This window comes from Dendrobates tinctorius, unplaced genomic scaffold (assembly GCF_039654945.1).
Source record: "Dendrobates tinctorius isolate UK_male_01 unplaced genomic scaffold, ASM3965494v1 ptg000056l, whole genome shotgun sequence".
Classification (NCBI taxonomy): Eukaryota; Metazoa; Chordata; class Amphibia; order Anura; family Dendrobatidae; genus Dendrobates; species Dendrobates tinctorius.
This window is the reverse complement of record NW_027361724.1, coordinates 8,152,473-8,172,868: the sequence shown is the minus strand read 5'-3', so window position 1 is coordinate 8,172,868 and position 20,396 is coordinate 8,152,473. Positions and strand designations below refer to the sequence as shown.

General features: G+C 42.0%; 1 protein-coding gene across 2 annotated transcripts in view; it reads left to right on the top strand.

Annotated features, from left to right (window-relative positions):
- CWC22 (CWC22 spliceosome associated protein homolog) overlaps window positions 1-20,396 on the top strand; it is a 141,934-nt gene that overhangs the window by 87,367 nt on the left and 34,171 nt on the right. For both annotated transcript variants that reach the window (XM_073577480.1, XM_073577479.1), the window contains exons 14-15: window positions 18,268-18,345; window positions 20,204-20,356. In XM_073577480.1, the coding sequence (XP_073433581.1) occupies window positions 18,268-18,345; window positions 20,204-20,356 (231 nt within the window). The remainder of the gene's footprint in view (window positions 1-18,267; window positions 18,346-20,203; window positions 20,357-20,396) is intronic.

Below are 20,396 nucleotides of genomic sequence, written 5' to 3'. Positions count from 1 at the left end.
AACTACTGTTTGGGCACACGGTGGGGCTCGGAAGGGAAGTAGTGACGTTTTGGAATGCAGACTTTGATGGAATGGTCTGCGGGTGTCATGTCGCGTTTGCAGAGCCCCTGATGTGCCTAAACAGTGGAAATCCTCCACAAGTGACCCCTTTTTGGAAACTAGACCCCCCCCAAGGAACTTATCTAGATGTGTGGTGAGCACTTTGAACCCCCAAGTGTTTCACTAAAGTTTATAATGTAGAGCCGTGAAAATAAAAAAATCATTTTTTTTCCACAAAAATGATCTTTTAGCTCCCAATTTTTATTTTCACAAGGGTAACAGGAGAAATTGGACCCTAAGAGTTGTTGTCCAATTTGTCCTGAGTACGCTGGTACCCCACATGTGGGGGGGGACCACTGTTTGTGCACACGGTGGGGCTCGGAAGGGAAGTAGTGACGTTCTGGAATGCAGACTTTGATGGAATGGTCTGCGGGCGTCATATTGCATTTACAGAGCCCCTGATGTACCTAAACAGTGGAAACCCCCAATTCGAATTCCAACCCTAACCCCAACACACCCCTAGCCCTAACCCTAGCCCTAACCCTAGCCCTAACCCTAGCCCTAACCCTAGACATAGCCCTAGCCTGCCTACCTGCTTTTTTTTTCTTTACTTTTTTTTTTATTTTTGTGTTTTTTATTTTTTGTATTTTTGACTCATAGTAACGCCACTTCTCCTCTGATCTCACACTGGCAGATGATCAGAGGAGAAGCAGCGTTACTATGTGACAAGATCGCTGCCCGGCACATAGTAATGCCACTTCTCCTCTGATCTCACACTGACAGCTGATCAGAGGAGAAGCAGCTTTACTGTGTGACAAGATCGCTGCCTGACACAGCTGTGCCAGGCAGCGATCAGCTGTGCCAGGCAGCGATCTAGTCACACTGTAACGCTGCTTCACCTCTGCTCATCTGTCAGCATGAGCTCAGAGGAGAAGTCGCGTTATAATGAGGGAGATCGCCGGGAAACAAGCAGCTTTCCCAGCGAGCTCTCTCATTGGCTGCTGTGACGCGACGTCATCAGGACCTGAACCAATCAGGTCTCGATGACGTCGGGGGTCCCAGCATGCATTGTGCACCGGGATCCCCGCGTTATAAGGTATGAGGGGGTCCCGGGGGGCACAAAACCGCTGACAGTAGATAAACGTCGGCGCTGCACAAAGCCCAGCAAGCGCCAACGTTTATCTAGTGTGGGCGGTCGGGAAGAGGTTAAACCCTTCTACACATGGTCTGTTTGAGCATTAATGACCGGACCACTGTTTTTTTCTCTCCAAAACTAAATATTCTATAATTTTTCAGCGAGAGAGCAGTCGTATAATTTTTTTGGGTGCATATAAATTGCTTTGTAAATTATAAATATAAGTATTATAAGTATTTTCAAAGGCATTATACACAAGCTGCGCTTGGGACAGTGTGTGTATGTATTTATATAAGTATGTACACGTATGTGTATGTGTGTGTGTGTATATATATATATATATATATATATATATATATATATATATATATTTATTAATCTTTATTTTATATAACGATAACCTATTCCGCATCGTTTACAGTTTGCACACATTATCATCGCTGTCCCCGATGGGGCTCACAATCTAGATTCCGTATCAGTATGTCTTTGGATAAAAAAATTATATATCCAAACCTTGAATATATGAAATTTGGACTGCAATACTGCTATAGAGAATACTCATAAAAATGAAGGTGCTTCGCACATAAATAGGCCAAATCATGAAAGCCCACCAGCCACAACGAGGTGTACCTTTCTTTGACAGGTCCCTAACCTAATGTTTATGAAACATGCCTCTCCCGGCAAAAAGCCTAGAAATGAAATTAATTACCATGGATACCAAATTTGAAAGTTTTTTTTTTTTTTATATGTCGTGGTAGTGTACAGTACTGTGCAAAAATTTTGGAAAGGTGTGTAAAACATGCTGCAAGCGAAAGATGTTTTCATAAATGGAAGTGCCAGTATGTTTTTGTATCAATTAACAAAATTCTTAGTGACGGAAACAAAGAGAAATTGAAACCTAATCAATATTTTGTGTCACCTCACTTTGCCTTCAAAAACCACATGCAAGTGTTCATAGAAGCATTGTTAAAGTCAGTGATTTTGTAGAATTCTAATCATGTGTTTGAGAAACAAGTTATAACAAAGAGGTGATAATGATCATCGTTTCATATGTAGGTTGAAACAGTCATTAACTGAAATAGAAACCGCTGTTTAAAGGGGATTGAAACTGGGTGAGGCACAGCCAAACTCTGCTACAACGGTGAGGTTGTGGAAGACCTTTCCATGTCACAGGTACATCGGGGCAAGACAGCACAGCAACAAGGTTCATAAACTACAACAACTTGCTCTCTCTCACCCAAAGATTTTAAAGTAGACTGGGGTTTCAAGAATGTGCTGTTCAAATTCTTTTGAAGAAGCACCAACAAATGGGCATTATTAAGGACTGTTAATGCATTGGACGGCCAAGCAAACGTAGGGCAGCAGATGAAAGGCACAACATGGTTATTTACCTTTAAAATTGAAAGGTGTCCAGCGGTGCCATCAGCTTAGGGTATGTGCACACGCTGCGGTTTCCGCTGCGGTTGCGCAGCGGTTTTGGCCGCTGCGGACCTGCAGCAGTTTTAGCTGCGGTGTACAGTACCATTCAAATGAATGGTAACCAAAAACCGCTGTGTAGACGGTGCGGAATAATCCGCGCGGTTTTCCTGCGGTTTTGAAACCGCAGAATTGACATGTCAATTCTTTCTGCGGAATCCGCAGCGGTTTCCATCTCCACCATTGTGGAGATGGTGAAACCGCAGGACCAAACCGCAGGCTAAACCGCAGATAATCCGCAGGTCTTTTGACCTGCAGTTTTATCTGCGGTTTTGGCAAAATCCGTGCGGATTAATCCGCAGCGGATTCCGCAGCGTCTGCACACACCCTTAGAAGTTACACCAAGCAGAGGGACCCAGCTATACCTATCTATTGTTCTGAGAAGTCTGGCCAGAAGTTCTTTATATAATAATTGCAACAAAAAAGCCATACCTTCAACCTGGAAACCTGGCCAAGTGACTAAAGTATGATGAAACTATAGGAACTGTGGCACAGAAACGGCAGCAGGTGCTCTGGACTGATGAGTCAAATTTGAAGTATTTGGTGAAAACAGAAAGCAGTTTGTTCGCTGAGGGGCTGGAGAGTGGTGCAATAATGAGTGTCTGCAGGCACCAGTGAAGCATAGTGGAGGTTCCTTGCCAATTTGCTGCTGCATGTCAACAAATGGAGTAGGGAGATTGGCTGGATTATTGTTTTCATCGATACTGAGAAATACCAAAAGGGAGGCTTCTGATTTACTCCAAATTTTATACTGCAGCAGGAAAATGACCCCAAAAATGCAACCAAAGAACTAACTTCAGTGTAAAGTACTAGGAGTCCTGTAAGTAAGTGATAATATGGCCCCCACAGAGCCCTGATATGAAACATCATCTAGTCTGTCTGGGATTACATAAGGAGACAAAAGAATTTGTGCAAACATCCACAGTAGATCTGCGGTTAGCTCTCCCAAGATGTTTGGAACAACCTCCCTGCTGAGTTCCTTCAAAAACTGTGTGCAGAGATTTTATGCTGCTGTAAAGGCAGCAGGCAGCCACACCAAATATTAATTTGATTTAGATTTCTCTTTAGTTAATTTACTTTCCATTTTTTTAAGGAATCACTCCCACAAAACATTTTATTGCCTAAACCTATCTAATTGTTTACAGTGGCATGTAAAAGTTTGTGCACCCCTGGTCAAAATTGCTGTCATTGTGAACAGTTAAGCAAGTTGAAGATGAAATTATCTCTAAAAGACCTAAAGTTAAAAATGACACATTTACTTTGTATTTTAGGCAAAACAGTGTATATATATTCTGGCATTTTTTACATTTTAAAAATTACAAAAAGGAAAATAGGCTGATGCTAAAGTTTGGGCACCCTGCATGGATAGTATTTAGTAGCATCCCTTTCTTTCTAGCTTCACTTCTGTTCTGACTTGCCAGATCACAATGGGGTTCTCTGAGCCAGAAGTGTCTCTTATGCCGAAGTCTCACCAGCGTGTAGCATCCAATGCAAGAGCATTGGATGACAAATGCTAATGACCCTCTGCTCCTGCTCTACTGCGAGTATCAGTGCTCTGTGTGCCGATCCTATCGCATGACAGGATTGAAGCACAGCTGCGGAAAGGGAGAAAGCAATTTATCCTTCTCTGCTGTTGGCGTATATCACACTGCACTCAGGTGACTTCCGAGTGCAGTGTGACGTTTCACTCGCACCCATAGACTTATTTGGGTGTGAGTCAGCCAAGTCTCGCTGCCAGTCACAGCATGCTGCGGTTGTTCTCTCATGCCGAATCAGCATGACAAAATAATCGCAGATAGGAGCTGCCCCATAAAATATCACTGGGCAGCAGTGTTATGCGATGTTTTGCATATAAAAAAGTGACTTTTTTCTCTATTTATATGTGTTATGTAAAATGTTTCCCAAAAGGTCATAAAAAAAACTTTTCAAGGTCATTACATTATTATATTTATTTTTTTTTTTTTTAAATTGCGCAATTTTTTACTGTTACTGGGGCATGTATAAAAGTGTAAGTTACAGGAAAAGTTATCTCTTGTTGTACCGTAAGTTGAGGTCCCGTCATACTAAGCGAGATCGCTAGCGATATCGCTAAAGCGTCACCGATTTTGTGACGCAGCAGCGATATCGCTATGTGTGATACTTACCTCCGACCGGCTCCCCCGCTGGCTATCGCTGATCGCGCGAGAACGTCCTGGACCGTTTCTCGTCGGCCGCTTCCTGCTGGCGCCGACGAGCGACTCGTGGACGTGGGTGGGAGGGCGTCTTCATCGCCGCGTCTGACAGGTAAGTAACGACCGCCGACCGCTGCTGCATCGCTGTGATATCTGCCTGTCTGGCAGCTCACTAGCGACCATTTAGCGATGCACCAGCGATCCTGACCGCGTCATATCGTGGTCTGGATCGCTGGTGCATCGCTAAATGTGCGGTACCCTTACTGGAAAATCTGATTTGGGTTTCATGTGACTATGTGACATATAAATGAAATAAAGAAGACAGGTTCTCTGGTTGTCTGACAGCTGATAACCCAACCTGCTTTTGCTAGAAAAACATTATTGTAGAGCAGAGATATTTGCTATTTCCCCCCTTTCACTCCGCCGTCAAAAGACCGTGAAAGGTCAGGAAGGGGCTAATCTGTTTTTATTGTAATTTTTGTCCCGCTGATTTTATATTTTCCCTGCATCTAGACTTTCGTTGACAGATTTCATTGTGCTGCTCCATGTACTGTAGAGCTGAAGATCCGAAATAGCACAGTTTAATGCCTAATATGTTTTGGATTTGACACATTTCCTTTTGCAAGTCTATTTTTGCAGAGCACGTCTCTCTTCTGTCCAGCATACATCTTGCTACAAGACACAAATTGGCAGTCACAACACAGAGATGGTAGTTACATCTAAAGTGCTGTTTGTCATGTGCGCCCAAAAAAGACTCCGCAGCCATTGAATCGTGCAGTATAATCGAGTAAATATCACATTGTAGTGAGCGGAGTGCATTTAGTGGGATTTTAGTCATTTTTGTGTGTAATGTTCTTTGTAATTAAGTTGGTGATGTAGTTCTGTATTAAAGGAATAGAATGAAAAGCAGAATGGTTGTTTTGCCCTAAGTAAAGAATATTTTATGAATGTGAGATAAATCACATGTACGTTGTTATACTTTTGTAAGACTTTATTAGGTCAAACTCCTAAATTTGAGATACTGTAAAGTGGATTTGTCACCAGATTTCACAATATAGTCTGCATACATTATTAAATAGATATATCACAAAGGTCATGTCACTGAAAGGTGACCCAATAACCAAGAGTGTCACTTATTTCATAAAATGAACATTTTATTGAACATTAATAGACATACAACCATAAAACCATTGCCTCAAACAACACATATAGGTAGGAGAAGCAACGAAAGGATACAATTCCAGTTATACAATATGTCAAAATTTAGAAAAAATAACTACAGTATCCTGAAAAAATAATGTAATATGCCCAACAGTATGTTTAGTACCTTTTATTAGATAAAAAAAAGGCTAAATGGCTATAGAAAATTACATGCAAAAAACTGCACAGGTGTGAATGAAATTCACTGCCTTAGTTTAAATAAGTCTTGCATATAATTCACACCATTAAGGCTATGTGCACACGTAGCGTTTTAAAACACTTACTAAAAACCGGACTCTTTCCCAGAAATCGCGCGGTTTTTTCCGCGCGATTTCACCGCGATTATGATCGCGATTTTGCCGCGATTTTCGCGTGCGATATTCAAGCACTTTCCAAGCGATTTGAAGCATCGCTTGGAAAGTGATTGACAGGTTGGTCACACTCGTCAAACATAGTGTTTGACAAGTGTTGACAGGTTTTTACTATTGAGGCCGCCTATGCGGCATCAATAGTAAAAGATAGGATGTTAAAATGCTAAAAAAAAATAAAAAAAATCGGTGTATATTTACCTTCCGGCGTCCCGCGCTGCATTCCCGGGCCTCAGCGTTCCCAGTAATGCCGTGCGAGACCTGTGATGAGGTAGTCTCGCGTTGCTATAGCGATCTCGCGAGACCACGTCATCACAGGTCCTTGCCGCAAGGCATTACTGGGAACGCTTAGGCCGGGAATGCATCGCGGGACGCCGGAAGGTAAATATACCCCGATTTTTTTATTTTTTATTCTTTTTTTACAGGGGTATGGTACCCAGGGCCTGGAGGACAGTCTCCTCTCCTCCACACCGTGGGTACCAACCGCACATGATACGCTTAACTTCCCGCATGGTGGGCATAGCCACATGCGGGAAGTAAGCGATTCTCATGCATTCCTATGGGTGCGGAATCGCGGCAATTCTTTGCGATTCCGCACAAAGAATGAGCATGCTGCGATTTTTTCCGCGATGCGATTCCGCCGTGGAAAAAAGCGCAGCATTAGCACAGCATGTGCGGAATGCCATAGGAATGCATGGGGGGCGTTCTGTACACGATTTTTAAGCGTTTTTGCACCGAAAATCGCGGCAAAAACGCTTAAAAATCGCTACGTGTGCACACAGCCTAAATGACTATTCACCAGTCAGCTGTTGCTGCTGTTCCACCGCCATAGCCTTACATATGCATGGATTCCAATCATCCACAGCATACGATATATGCAGCCATTGCTGCTACAGCGCTACCACAGCCTCTCATGTGTGCAGGTTAAAATAACCCAAAACATGTAAATAAATATAATAAATCGCCAAATACATATTACCTGAGCCTTGTGAAAAGTAAAGTTAGGCATAAGATGACACGTTGCTTCACCGCACCCCAGCGTGCGTTTCGCCCGTGCTTCCTGGGGGTGGAAGAAGCACGGGCGAACCGCGCGTTGGGGTGCGGGGAAGCAACGTGTCATCTTATGCCTAACTTTACTGTGCACACGGCTCAGGTAATATGTATTTGGCGATTTATTTATTATATTTATTTACATGTTTTGGGTTATTTTAACCTGCACACATGAGAGGCTGTGGTAGCGCTGTAGCAGCAATGGCTGCATATATCGTATGCTGTGGATGATTGGAATCCATGCATATGTAAGGCTATGGCGGTGGAGCAGCAGCAATAGCTGACTGGTGAATAGTCATTTAATGGTGTGAATTATATGCAAGACTTATTTAAACTAAGGCAGTGAATTTCATTCACATCTGTGCAGTTTTTTGAATGTAAATTTTCTATAGCCATTTAGCCTTTTTTTTAAACTAATAAAAGGTACTAAACATACTGTTGGGCATATTACATTATTTTTCAGGATACTGTAGTTATTTTTTCTAAATTTTGACATATTTTATAACTGGAATTGTATCCTTTCGTTGCTTCTCCTACCTATATGTGTTGTTTGAGGCAATGGTTTTATAGTTGTATGTCTATTAATGCTCAATAAAATGTTCATTTTATGAAATAAGTGACACTCTTGGTTATTGGGTCACCTTACAGTGACATGACCTTTGTGATATATTTGTGCATTCAGAGTGTAGCCCGCTCCTTTTGATGGTTAATGGGCTTGGGTATTGTGCTTACCAATTATTAACCCCTTCACGACCTTTGACGCCACGTAGGCGTCATGAAAAGTCGTGCCAGAACGACCCATGACGCCTATGTGGCGTCATGACTTTAAATCCCCCCTGCGGGTCGGGTGACCTAGGTCACGGAAAGGTCACCCGACCCGCAGATACAGGGGACTTTGTTCTTCGCCACAGGGGGCGTGGCTTCGCCCCCACGTGGCTACGATCGCTCTGATTGGCTGTTAAAAGTGAAACAGCCAATCAGAGCGATAGTAATATTTCATCAATGAAAATTGATGAAATTTTACAATCCAGCCATGGCCGATGCTGCTGTAGCATCGGGCATGGCTGGAGACACCGATTCCACACCCCCACACCGGCGATCGCCCCCCCCGCAACTGAATGACAGCGGCGATCTGCTGCCGCTGTCATCATCTGCCCCCCCTCCCATTCCCTCTGCTCCCCGCCAGCTTCCGATAACCCCCTCACCCCTTCTCACCTCCCCCGGCACCTTCTAAGTCCCCCTGTAGCTGCCGGTGTCCGGCGGGTCCGGTTCATGGGCGCCGCCATTTTGGAAAATGGCGGGTGCATGCGCAGTGCGCCCGCCTGAATCTGCCAGCTGCAGATTCCATTCTTTCATTGTGATCACTCTCACAGTGATCAAAATGAAAGAAAAAGTAAATAAACCCCCCGATTATCACCCCCATAGGTAGGCACAACTAATAAAGTAAAGAAAATATTTTTCCATTAGGGTTAGGGTTGAAAAGAGGGTTAGGGTTGAAAAGAGGGTTAGGGTTAGGGTTGGAAAGAGGGTTAGGGTTGGAAAGAGGGTTAGGGTTGAAAAGAGGGTTAGGGTTGAAAAGAGGGTTAGGGTTGGAAAGAGGGTTAGGGTTGGAAAGAGGGTTAGGGTTAGGGTTGGAAAGAGGGTTAGGGTTAGGGTTGGAAAGAGGGTTAGGGTTGGAAAGAGGGTTAGGGTTGGAATTAGGGTTAGGGTTGGAATTAGGGTTAGAATTAGGGTTAGGGTTGGAATTAGGGTTAGCGTTGGAATTAGGGTTAGGCTTGTGGTTAGGGATGTGTTAGGGTTAGGGCTGTGGTTAGGGGTGTGTTGGGGTTAGGGTTGGAGTTAGAATTGAGGGGTTTCCACTGTTAAGGCACATCAGGGGGTCTCCAAACGCGACATGGTGCAACCATTGATTCCAGCCAATTTTGCGTTCAAAAAGTCAAACGGTGCACCCTCCCTTCCAAGCCCTGACATGTGCCCAAACAGTGGTTTACCCCAACATATGGGGTATCAGCGTACTCAGGAATAATTGCACAACAACTTTTGGGGACTAATTTCTCGTGTTACCCTTGGGAAAATAAAAAATTAGGGGCTAAAAAATTATTTTTGTGGAAAAAAATGATTTTTTCATTTTCACGTCTCTGCATTATAAACTTCTGTGAAGCACTTGGGGGTTCAAAGTGCTCACAACACATCTTACATACGTTCCTTGGAAGGTCTAGTTTCCAAAATGCGGTCACTTGTGGGGGGTTTCCACTGTTTAGGCACATCAGGGGCTCTGCAAACGTAATGACGACCGCAGACTATTCCATCAAAGTCTGCATTTCAAAACGTCACTGCTTCCATTCCGAGCCCTGACGTGTGCCCAAACAATGGTTCCTTCCCACATATTGGGTACCAGCGTACTCAGGACAAACTGTACAACAACTTTCGGGGTCCAATTTCTCCTGTTACCCTTGTGAAAATAAAAAATTGCGAGCTAAAAAATCATTTTTTGAGGAAAAAAAAATTATTTTTTATTTTCATGGCTCTGCGTTATAATCTTCTGTGAAGCACTTGGGGGTTCAGAGTGCTCACCACACATCTAGGCAACTTCCTTATGGGGTCTAGTTTCCAAAATGGGGTCACTTGTGGGGGGTTTCCACAGTTTAGGTACATCAAGGGCTCTGCAAATGTAACATGATGCCCGCAGACCATGCCATCAAAGTCAGCATTTCAAAATGTCACTACTTCCCTTCCGAGCCCTGACGTGTGCCCAAACAGTGGTTCCCCCCCACATATGGGGTTCCAGCGTACTCAGGACAAACTGGACAACAACTTTTGGGGTCCAATTCATCCTGTTACTCTTGTGAAAAAAAATTGCGGGCTAAAAATCTTTTTATTTTTGAGGAAAAAAAAAGATTTTTTATTTTCACGGCTCTGCGTTATAAACTTCTGTGAAGCACTTGGGGGTTCAAGGTGCTCACCACACATCTAGATAAGTTCCTTGGGGGGTCTAGTTTCCAAAATGAGGTCACATGCGGGGGGTTTCTACTGTTTAGGCACACAGGGGCTCTGCAAACGTAACATGACACCCTCAGACCATGCCATCAAAGTCAGCATTTCAAAATGTCACTACCTCCCTGCTGAGCCCCGACGTGTGCCCAAACAGTGGTCCCCCCCACATATGGGGTACCAGTGTACTCAGGACTAACTGTACAACAACTTTGGGGTCCAATTTATCCTGGTACCCCTGTGAAAATAAAAAATTGCGGACTAAAAATATTTTTTTTAAGAAAAAAAATATTTTTTTTTTCACGGCTCTACGTTATAAACTTCTGTGAAGCACTTGGGGGTTCAAAGTGCTCACTATGCATCTAGATAAGTTCCTTAGGGGGTCTAGTTTCCATAATGGGGTCATTTGTGGGGGAGCTCCAAAGTTTAGGCACACAGGGGCTCTCCAAACACGACATGGTGTCCGCTAACGATTGGAGCTAATTTTCATTTCAAAAAGTCAAATGGCACTCCTTCCCTTCTGAGCCCTGCCGTGCGCCCAAAGGGTACGTGCACACGCTGCGGAATCCGCTGCGGATTAATCCGCACGGATTTTGCAAAAACCGCAGATAATCCGCAGGTCCAAAGACCTGCGGATTATCTGCGGTTTTGCCTGCGGTTTGGTCCTGCGGATTCACTATCTCCACAATGGTGGAGATAGGAACCCGCAGCGGTTTCCGCAGAAAGAATTGACATGCAATTCTTTCTGCGGATTCAAAACCGCAGCAAATCCGCGTGTTTTTTTCCGCAGCGTCGGCACAGCGTTTTTTTTTTTCCCATTCAAATGAATGGTACTGTACACCGCAGCTAAAACTGCTGCGTGTCCGCAGCGGCCAAAACCGCTGCGGAAACGCAGCGGAATCCGCAGCGTGTGCACACAGCCAAACAGTGGTTCCCCCCCACATATGGGGTACCAGCGTACTCAGGACAAACTGGACAACAACTTTTGTGGTCCAATTTCTCCTGTTACCCTTGTGAAAATAAAAAATAGCGTGCTAAAAAATCATTTTTGAGGAAAAAAAATTATTTTTTATTTTCACTGCTCTACGTTATAAACTTTTGTGAAGCACTTGGGGGTTCAAAGTGCTCCCTACACATCTAGATAAGTTCCTTAAGGGGTCTACTTTCCAAAATGGTGTCACTTGTGGGGGAGCTCCAATGTTTAGGTACACAGGGGCTCTCCAAACGCGACATGGTGTCCGATAACGTTTGGAGCGAATTTTCCATTCAAAAAGTCAAATGGTGCTCCTTCCCTTCCGGGCCCTGCCGTGCGCCCAAACAGTGGTTTATGACCACATATGAGGTATCGGTGTACTCAGGAGAAATTGCCCAACAAATTTTAGGATCCATTTTATCCTGCAGCCCATGTGAAAATGAAAAAAATTAATGATAAAAGAAAATTTGTGGTGCAAAAAATAAAATGTCCATTTTTTCCTTCCACGTTGCTTTAGTTCCTGTGAAGCACCTGAAGGGTTAATAATCTCCTAGAATGTAGTTTTGAGTAGCTTGAGGGGTGCAGTTTTTAGAATGGTGTCACTTTTGGGTATTTTCTGCCATATAGACCCCTCAATGTGACTTCAAATGTGAGGTGGTCCCTAAAAAAAATGGTTTTGTAAATATTGTTGTAAAAATGAGAAATCGCTGGTCAACTTTTAACCCTTATAACTTCCTAGCAAAAAAAAAAAATTGGTTCCAAAATTGTGCTGATGTAAAGTAGACATGTGGGAAATGTTATTTAGTAACTATTTTGTGTCATATCACTCTCTGGTTTAACAGAATAAAAATTCAAAATTTGAAAATTGCGAAATTTTCAAAATTTTCGCCAAATTTCTGTTTTTTTCACAAATAAACGCAAAAATTATCGACCTAAGTTTACCACTAACATGAAGCCCAATATGTCATGAAAAAACAATCTCAGAATCGCTAAAATGCGTTGAAGCGTTCCAGAGTTATTACCTCATAAAGGGACACTGGTCAGAATTGCAAAAAATGGCCAGGTCATTAAGGTCAAAATAGGCTGGGTCATGAAGGGGTTAAATAGATGTATGGGACCTGATGAGATTGGTGTACAGACTTTGAAAATCTTTGTAAGGATAGCTGTATAATCCTTTTTTGAGTGTTGCCTCACCTGAACTGGATTAAGCTCATTAATAAGTAATGGCTTAATAACAGGTAAGGGCTCATTCAGACGTCCAATTACCACATGTGAGTGCTATCTGTAGTTTTCAAAGAGTTCAACATTGGTTTCGTCTGACCTGACTATATTCTGCCAGTATTTTGTAGGCTTGTCTAAATGTTAAGCTAACTGCAAACACACTTAATCATGCTTTTTGTTCAGCATTGGGGTCTTTTGTGGTGAGTGTGCATATAGCCCAAGGTTGATTGCATTTCTTATATTTTTCTTTGAATCAATTGTACCTGCTGATTCCAGATCTGTCTGTAGCTTTCCATAGGTGATCCTTGGCTCTTGGACAACTCTTATGTTAATTCTCTTCACTCCTATGTCTGAAATCTTGGGGGGGGGGGGCATCTGGTTGTGGCCGGTTTATGGTGCAATTGTGTCCTTTCCACTTTTGGATTATGGCCCCAACAGTGTTCACTGGAACACTCCTTCAGTAGTTTAGAAATTCTTCTGTAACCAATGTCCTCAGTATATTTTGCAACAATAAGGTTATGAAGGTCTTGAGGCAGCTCACTGTTTTGTTTTTTTTTGTTTGTTTTTTACCCATCATGAGATGTTTCTTGTGTGGCACTTTGGTAAAGAGACACCTTTTTATAGGCCATCAGTTGAACTAGATGATATTATTTTTCACTAAGTGGCAGGATTGCTTTCTAATTACTGATAGATTTCATCTGATATCATGAGTGTGTTCAATACTAATGGTTTCATTTCGTTGCCTTTTTTTTTTTTCTCTGCCACCGTAGCGGCTCACTTATGATTGAATAGTGTAGAGTTCAGCTGTCTTCTTTTATGAAAAATTGCCTAAATGGTAAAAGCTCATTTACCACTTAACTTTTTAGGGACAATAACCAAAGTTGGAGCTTGCTCCTCGCCTGTTTTATGGACATCTGTCTTGTGAAAAGATTCCAATTTTTTTTTTCTGCAGGGGCACAGATGGCCTCCTAATTATACTGATTTCTATGCAATCGCCAATCACAGAGCATGATGCTTCTTGCTTACAAAAAAATCTTGGAATCATTTTTTTTTTGTATTTAGTTTGGAGGGTGGGAAGGTATATGACCGACTAAATTACCATTATTTTGTTCTATATATCCATCTGACCCCACTGCTGTAATTAAAAAGCATTTTCACAACAAATATGGTTATATACCATATATATATATATATATATATATATATATATATATATATATATATATATATATATATATATATATGACATCTACAGTATGTGCAAATACCTGATATGGAAGCTTTGCGTAAAACCAAGCGCGGCCGATGTAGTGAACAAGCTTCTCCAGTTTAGCAATGGCTAAGGCCTGTTTCACACATCCGTTTTTTAGCCTCCGCCAAAGTGTGAAAAAACGGATCCGTTTCCGTTTTGCCAAAAACAGATGCTAACGGATCCGTTTTTTGGACGGATCCGCTTTAGCCACTAATGCAAGTCTATGGGGAAAAAACGGATCCGCCAAAAAAAATGATGGATCCGTTTTTTGTGCAAAACGCGGATTTTGACGGACGTCTAAAAACGGGTGTGTGATCCATAGAATCATAGAATCGTAGAGTTGGAAGGGACCTCCTGGGCCATCTGGTCCAACCCCCTGCTCAAAGCAGGATTCGCTAAATCATCCCAGTCAGATGTCTGTCCAGCCTCTGTTTGAAGACTTCCATTGAAGGAGAACTCACCACTTCTCGTGGCAGCCTGTTCCACTCATTGATCACTCGGACTGTCAAAAAGTTTTTTCTAATATCTAATCTGTGTCTCCTCCCATTCAGTTTCATCCCATTGCTTCTAGTCTTTCCTTGTGCAAATGAGAATAAAGATGATCCTTCTACAATGTGACAGCCCTTTAGATATTTGTAGACAGCTATTAAGTCTCCTCTCAGTCTTCTCTTTTGCAAACTAAACATTCCCAAATCCTGCAACCTTTCCTCATAAGACAGGGTTTGCAGACCGGTCACCATTCTGGTCGCTCTTTTCTGAACTTGCTCCAGTTTGTTGATGTCTTTTTTAAAATGTGGTGCCCAAAACTGGACACAATATTCCAGATGAGGTCTGACCAAAGAGGAGTAGAGGGAAATAATGACTTCACGTGATCTAGACTGTATGCTTCTGTTAATACATCCTAGAATTGCATTTGCCTTTTTTGCTGCTGCATCACACTGTTGACTCATGTTCAGTCTGTGATCTATTAGTATACCCAAGTCTTTTTCACATGTGCTGTCACTTAGCCCTATTCCTCCCATTCTATATATGCTTTTTTCATTTTTATTGCCCAGATGTAGTACTTTGCATTTCTCCCTGTTAAAAACCATTCTGTTAGTTGCTGCCCACTTCTCCAGTTTATTTAAATCTTTTTGAATCCTCTCTCTCTCTTCTCTAGTATTAGCTATCCCTCCTAGCTTTGTGTCATCAGCAAATTTAATCAGTTTACCCTCAATTCCTTCATCTAAATCGTTGATAAAGATGTTGAACAATACAGGGCCCAGGACAGAGCCCTGTGGTACCCCACTTGAGATATTCTTCCAACTGGATGTGCAGCCATTTACGACCACTCTTTGGGTCCGATCACTAAGCCAGTTATGAATCCACCTAACAGTTGCCTTGTCCATTCCATACTTAGTCATTTTTTCAATAAGGATTGTATGAGAGACTTTCTCAAATGCTTTGCTGAAATCAAGATATACTATATCTACAGCATTTCCTTGATCCACCCAATCAGTGATACCGTCATAGAAGGAAATTAAGTTAGTCTGACATGACTTATTAGTTACAAACCCATGCTGACTCTGTTTAATCACTTCATTCTTATCCAGGTATTGACATACATGTTGTTTAATAATTTGTTCAAAGATCTTTCCTGGTATAGAAGTCAGACTCACCGGCCTATAGTTGCCTGGGTCCACCTTCTTCCCCTTTTTGAAGATAGGAACAACATTTGCTCTTCTCCAGTCTTCTGGCACTTCTCCTGTTCTCCAAGAATTTTCAAAGATCATGGAGAGGGGTTCAAAAATTTCTTCTGCTATCTCCTTCAGTACTCTGGGGTGTAATTCATCTGGACCTGGAGACTTGAATTCATTTAGGTTAGCTAAGTGTTTCCTCACTATCTTTCTGTTTATAGATATCCTGGATTCTTCTATTTCCTTAATAGGACAGTGAATAACAGTTGATGTTACATTTCCTTTCTGAGAGAAAACAGATGCAAAATAGGAATTTAAAAGTTCAGCCTTCTCAACATCCTGTCTTACTGCCTAAGCCGCCTCTCCTCTGTCACAGCTTCTCGGTGGAGAAGGGGACTGGCTTAGCTGTTGAAATGCTCATTCAGCAAGCCATTACACCTCCCACTGATGACATGCCAACATAGCCATGTGCTACATGCATTTTAATTTGGTCTTATAGGTATGCGTTCTATGCTTAAGAAAAAATATGGGTAGACCTTGGGAAGACATTTAGACATTTTGTTGATTATTTGTATTTATTCTCAGTAAACAACTCCCCTAAATCATGTAAAGTAAAAAAAAAAAAATGCTTGTTTAAAGTTATTATTGTAGGGGATTTTTTTTTTAATTTTTTTAAAGACCGCTCTAGTGTGTACTTTGCCTGCATCAAAACAAATTGAAATGCTGTCAAACTTCTCAAATTGCCTTTTAAGATTTGTTTTTTTTTTTTTAATTAAAATGTTAAAATAGTTAATTACTAGAAACCACAAGGGACAAGGGCTTTTTTTTTTGCACATTTGAGCACAGAATTAATTTCTTTTGCTACCGCTGCAGACTTCATTACCATCAAACTATGTTTTGCAGTGTTGTACAAGACACAATTCCTTGGCTTTTTAGAATAATACCCTGCGGGCTGCATTTATGTTTTCAAATCATTCTGCATAAGTAGAGTTTGATTGTGGTGTGTTCTTCCTCGGTGAGTAAGGCTGCAGACTAATGTCCTTACAGAATAAAGTGTGACAATGGGCTTAAATTATTGATGCGTATTTAGATTCCAGAATAGTTTGTCTCCATGTATTGTCACACTTTACATAATGTGTGACCAAGAAATGGAAAATGTTTAATGGGCAGGAGCTTAGTTGGATTTGCATTATAATCTGGAGAAATTAGAACATAGAAGTCTATATACCGTATTTAATAATGTGTGTGTATGTACCGTGGTTTGCGAAAGTTTTCAGCCCCTTGTCTTTTTTCATGTCTTGCTACCTCACAACTGGGAATGTCATTGATTCTTTTCTGAGGGTTTGCATTAGTTTATGTAAACAACATGCCTACAACTGTGAACATTTGTTTTTTTTGTTTTTATTGTGAAGCAAACAACAAATAGGACAAAATCATTGTGTCTAACTATTCACCCCCTAAAGTCAGCACTTTGTAGAGCCTCCTTTTGCAGCAATTACAGCTGCAAGTTGCTTTGGATAAGTCTCTATGAGCTTTCCACACCACGTCTTGCCACTGGGATTTTTTCCTATTCCTCAAGGCAAAGCTGTTCCTTCAAATTAGATGGTTTCCTCTGATGAGCAGTAATCTTCAAGTCTGACCACAGATTCTCAACTGGATTAAGGTCTGGGCTTTGACTAGGGCACTTCATAACATTTACACGTTTCCCCTTAAACCAGTATGCTTTGGGTCATTGTCTTGTTGGGAGGTGAACCTCCGACCAAGTCTCAGATCATAACAAACAGGTTTTGCTCAAGAATATCCCCGTATTTTTCACCATCCATCTTCCATCGACTCGAACTCAGCGTAAACCGACTTGCGGTGAGAGTTTGAAATCTGCAACGTGTCAATTTCTCTTTCAAGTGCATAGCGTTTTCTGTGCAGATTTACGGTTTACCGTAGATTTACATTAGATGCAGAAAAATCAGCAAGCAAAAAGTCATGTGCGGTTTTAGGGTGTTTCTGCTATGGAACGTTATTGATAATGGCTGTGGATAGGTTACTGATATTCAAGTCCCAGGAAACGTTTACAAGGCCACTTTGGCTTACAAATGCTTATGTAAAATACTGAACATGGCTGAAGATGTCATGTCAGATATCGGCTTGATCCTTTTAGTGCATGTGCTAATAAAATGATTCACCTGTGCAAGAATGAACTCATTGAGATGGCAGCTGTTTATCATGGATCACGCTCTTGCTCAGACATCACAGTCTGGATGAAGAGACTATGCATCCTGATCGTCTTCAGCACCATACGATTATTTGCTTTCAAACTTCTCATCCAATCCTGTTACTCAGGCAGTTTGAGCTGCACACCCTATTGTATCTACTTCTGACTTGTCTGTTGGTACAGCTTTTTTTCCTGTCAATTTTTTTTTTTTTGCAAAATGTTCCTTTAAGAACATATGCTGCGCTTAACATATTTATTAATGCTGAACTGCTCTCCAAATATAATGTGATGTGCAATAATAAAAGTCTCGGCGTGCATTGTCATCAGTATTAGGCCGCTATGCACAAACCTCTAACTCAATCATATTTTATTGTATTTATTACAGTTACTTAAGAAGTAAAACAAATGGGAAATGCCTCTCTGCACATTTAGCTTTACAGTCCATTGTGCTGCAGCTGTGGAAAGGAAATCTGCTTACTGAATATTTCAATTTTATTTTTAAACAGAAAGAACTTTGCAACATGATATTGGATTGCTGCGCTCAGCAGAGAACCTATGAGAAGTTTTTTGGGTTGCTTGCCGGGGTAAGTCAATTTGGTTAATTTTTCCTTTTGTCTCAAAACAACCTTTTGAGACAAAAAATATATTTTAGTATATATACTTTTAATATATTCCATTTGATTCCCACAAGGTATCAAGAATAGAGATGGGCGAACCCGAACAGTAAAGTTCAGCGTCCGTACCGAACACCTACTGTTCGCACACGGACTTCACCAGGAAGTCTGTGTTACTGTTTGGGTTCAGCTGCCCAAACACCGGGTGTTAATCACACTGTCATGTGCTTGGCAGCACGGCAAACACCGCTTCTGATAGGTGGTAAAATCATCCCCGCCAGTCAGACAGCCGCGGTTCCCACGCTGTCAAAAGACAGCGAGAGCACTCAGCTGTGATCGGAGGTATAACTTTACCTCTGGCCACTGGTGTCAGCGGATGGGACAACTGATCCCATCACCTGACACCTGCTGCTGCTAATAATAGTGAGAGCAGGAGCGGCGTATAGGAGTATTCATCAGCAGCTCCTGCGCTGTAAATAAATAATTAAAAAAAAAAATAAATAAACGGTGTGGGTTCCTCTAGATTTTTGGTAATCAGCCAGACAAAACTCACAGCTTGGGGCTGCAACAATCAGCTGTCAGCTTCAGCAAGGCTGGTTTTCAGGAATAGCCAGGGGCAAGTGGGGTTGATGTCACCTTTGTATTGTCAGGTGACATAAAGCCCACTGCTTACTAATGGAGAGGCTTCTATAAGACACCCATCCAGTACTAATCCTTGTTACTGTTCGGGTTCGGCTGCCCAAACACTGGGTGTTTGTCGCGCTGTCATGTGCATGGTAGCGCGGCAAACACAGCTTCTGATAGTTGGTGAAATCATTCCTGCCGGTCAGACAGCCGCGGTTCCCACGCTGTCAAAAGACAGCGAGAGCACTCAGCTTTGATTGGAGGTATAACTTGACCTCAGGTCACTGGTGTCAGCGGATGGGACAATTGATCCGATCATCTGACACCTGCTGCCGCTAATAACAGTGAGAGCAGGAGCTGCGGATGGGAGTATTCATCAGCAGCTCCTGCGCTGTAAATAAATAATAATAATAAAAAAAAAAACAGTGTGGGTTCCCCTGTATTTTTGCTAACGAGCCAGACAAAACTTACAGCTCGGAGCTGCAACCCTCAGCTGTCAGCTTCAGCAAGGCTAGCTATCAAGAATAATGACAAAAAAAAGACATGCTGTAAGGTTGAAAAAATGCTTTGATGGTTCAAATTCACAAGTAAGAAATAAACAGCATGTGCGTGAGATTTCAGAAATTTCATTCACTTTGCTGGTACTGTAAACGGCAGTAGTTTTTTTTTTATTCTTCAAAAACGCGCATCCAAAACGCAGAGTGTGAACAAGCCCTAAGAAGAAGGCATTCATTTTTATTTTAGGAAAAAAAAAAAATGTAAGCTGATGTCACCTATAAATGCAGCAGCTGTGTTCCTGAGGCTTCTTACCGACATTCTGAAATATCTTCTAAAAGGTGATTTTGGATAAAAGGGGACCCCTTTTATCGCAGACAACCCCTTTTAGGAGTTGTAGTGACCATGTGATCGTCATGGGTCCCTCCCTCTGCGGCAAATAATTGGTTTCAAGGAGAGATGGTGCACCCTGCACAAATTCATTCCCATGAATTGTCCTTCCATGTAACGCAATGACTGAGTCCACCAGATCGGGAACCATTTTCATGGAGCGGCTCATCATGTCTGTTCTGGTTCCGAGCGGGGGACTCACTATTACGATGTACTGCAATTAGTTATAAACTATATATTAAGTTTGGTTTCTCCTTTTCTAAAATCATTTTTTCTTTCGTGTGTTCTGTGTAATTGAGCGCTTTACTTTCTCCTCCAGCGTTTCTGTTTGCTCAAGAAAGAATACATGGAGTCTTTTGAAAGCATTTTCAGAGAGCAGTACGAGACTATTCACCGCCTGGAAACGAACAAGCTGAGAAATGTTGCAAAGATGTTTGCCCATCTCCTCTACACAGACTCGATTCCTTGGAGTGTAAGTGACTATTTGTCTTTGCCGGTTTTAAATTAGTCTT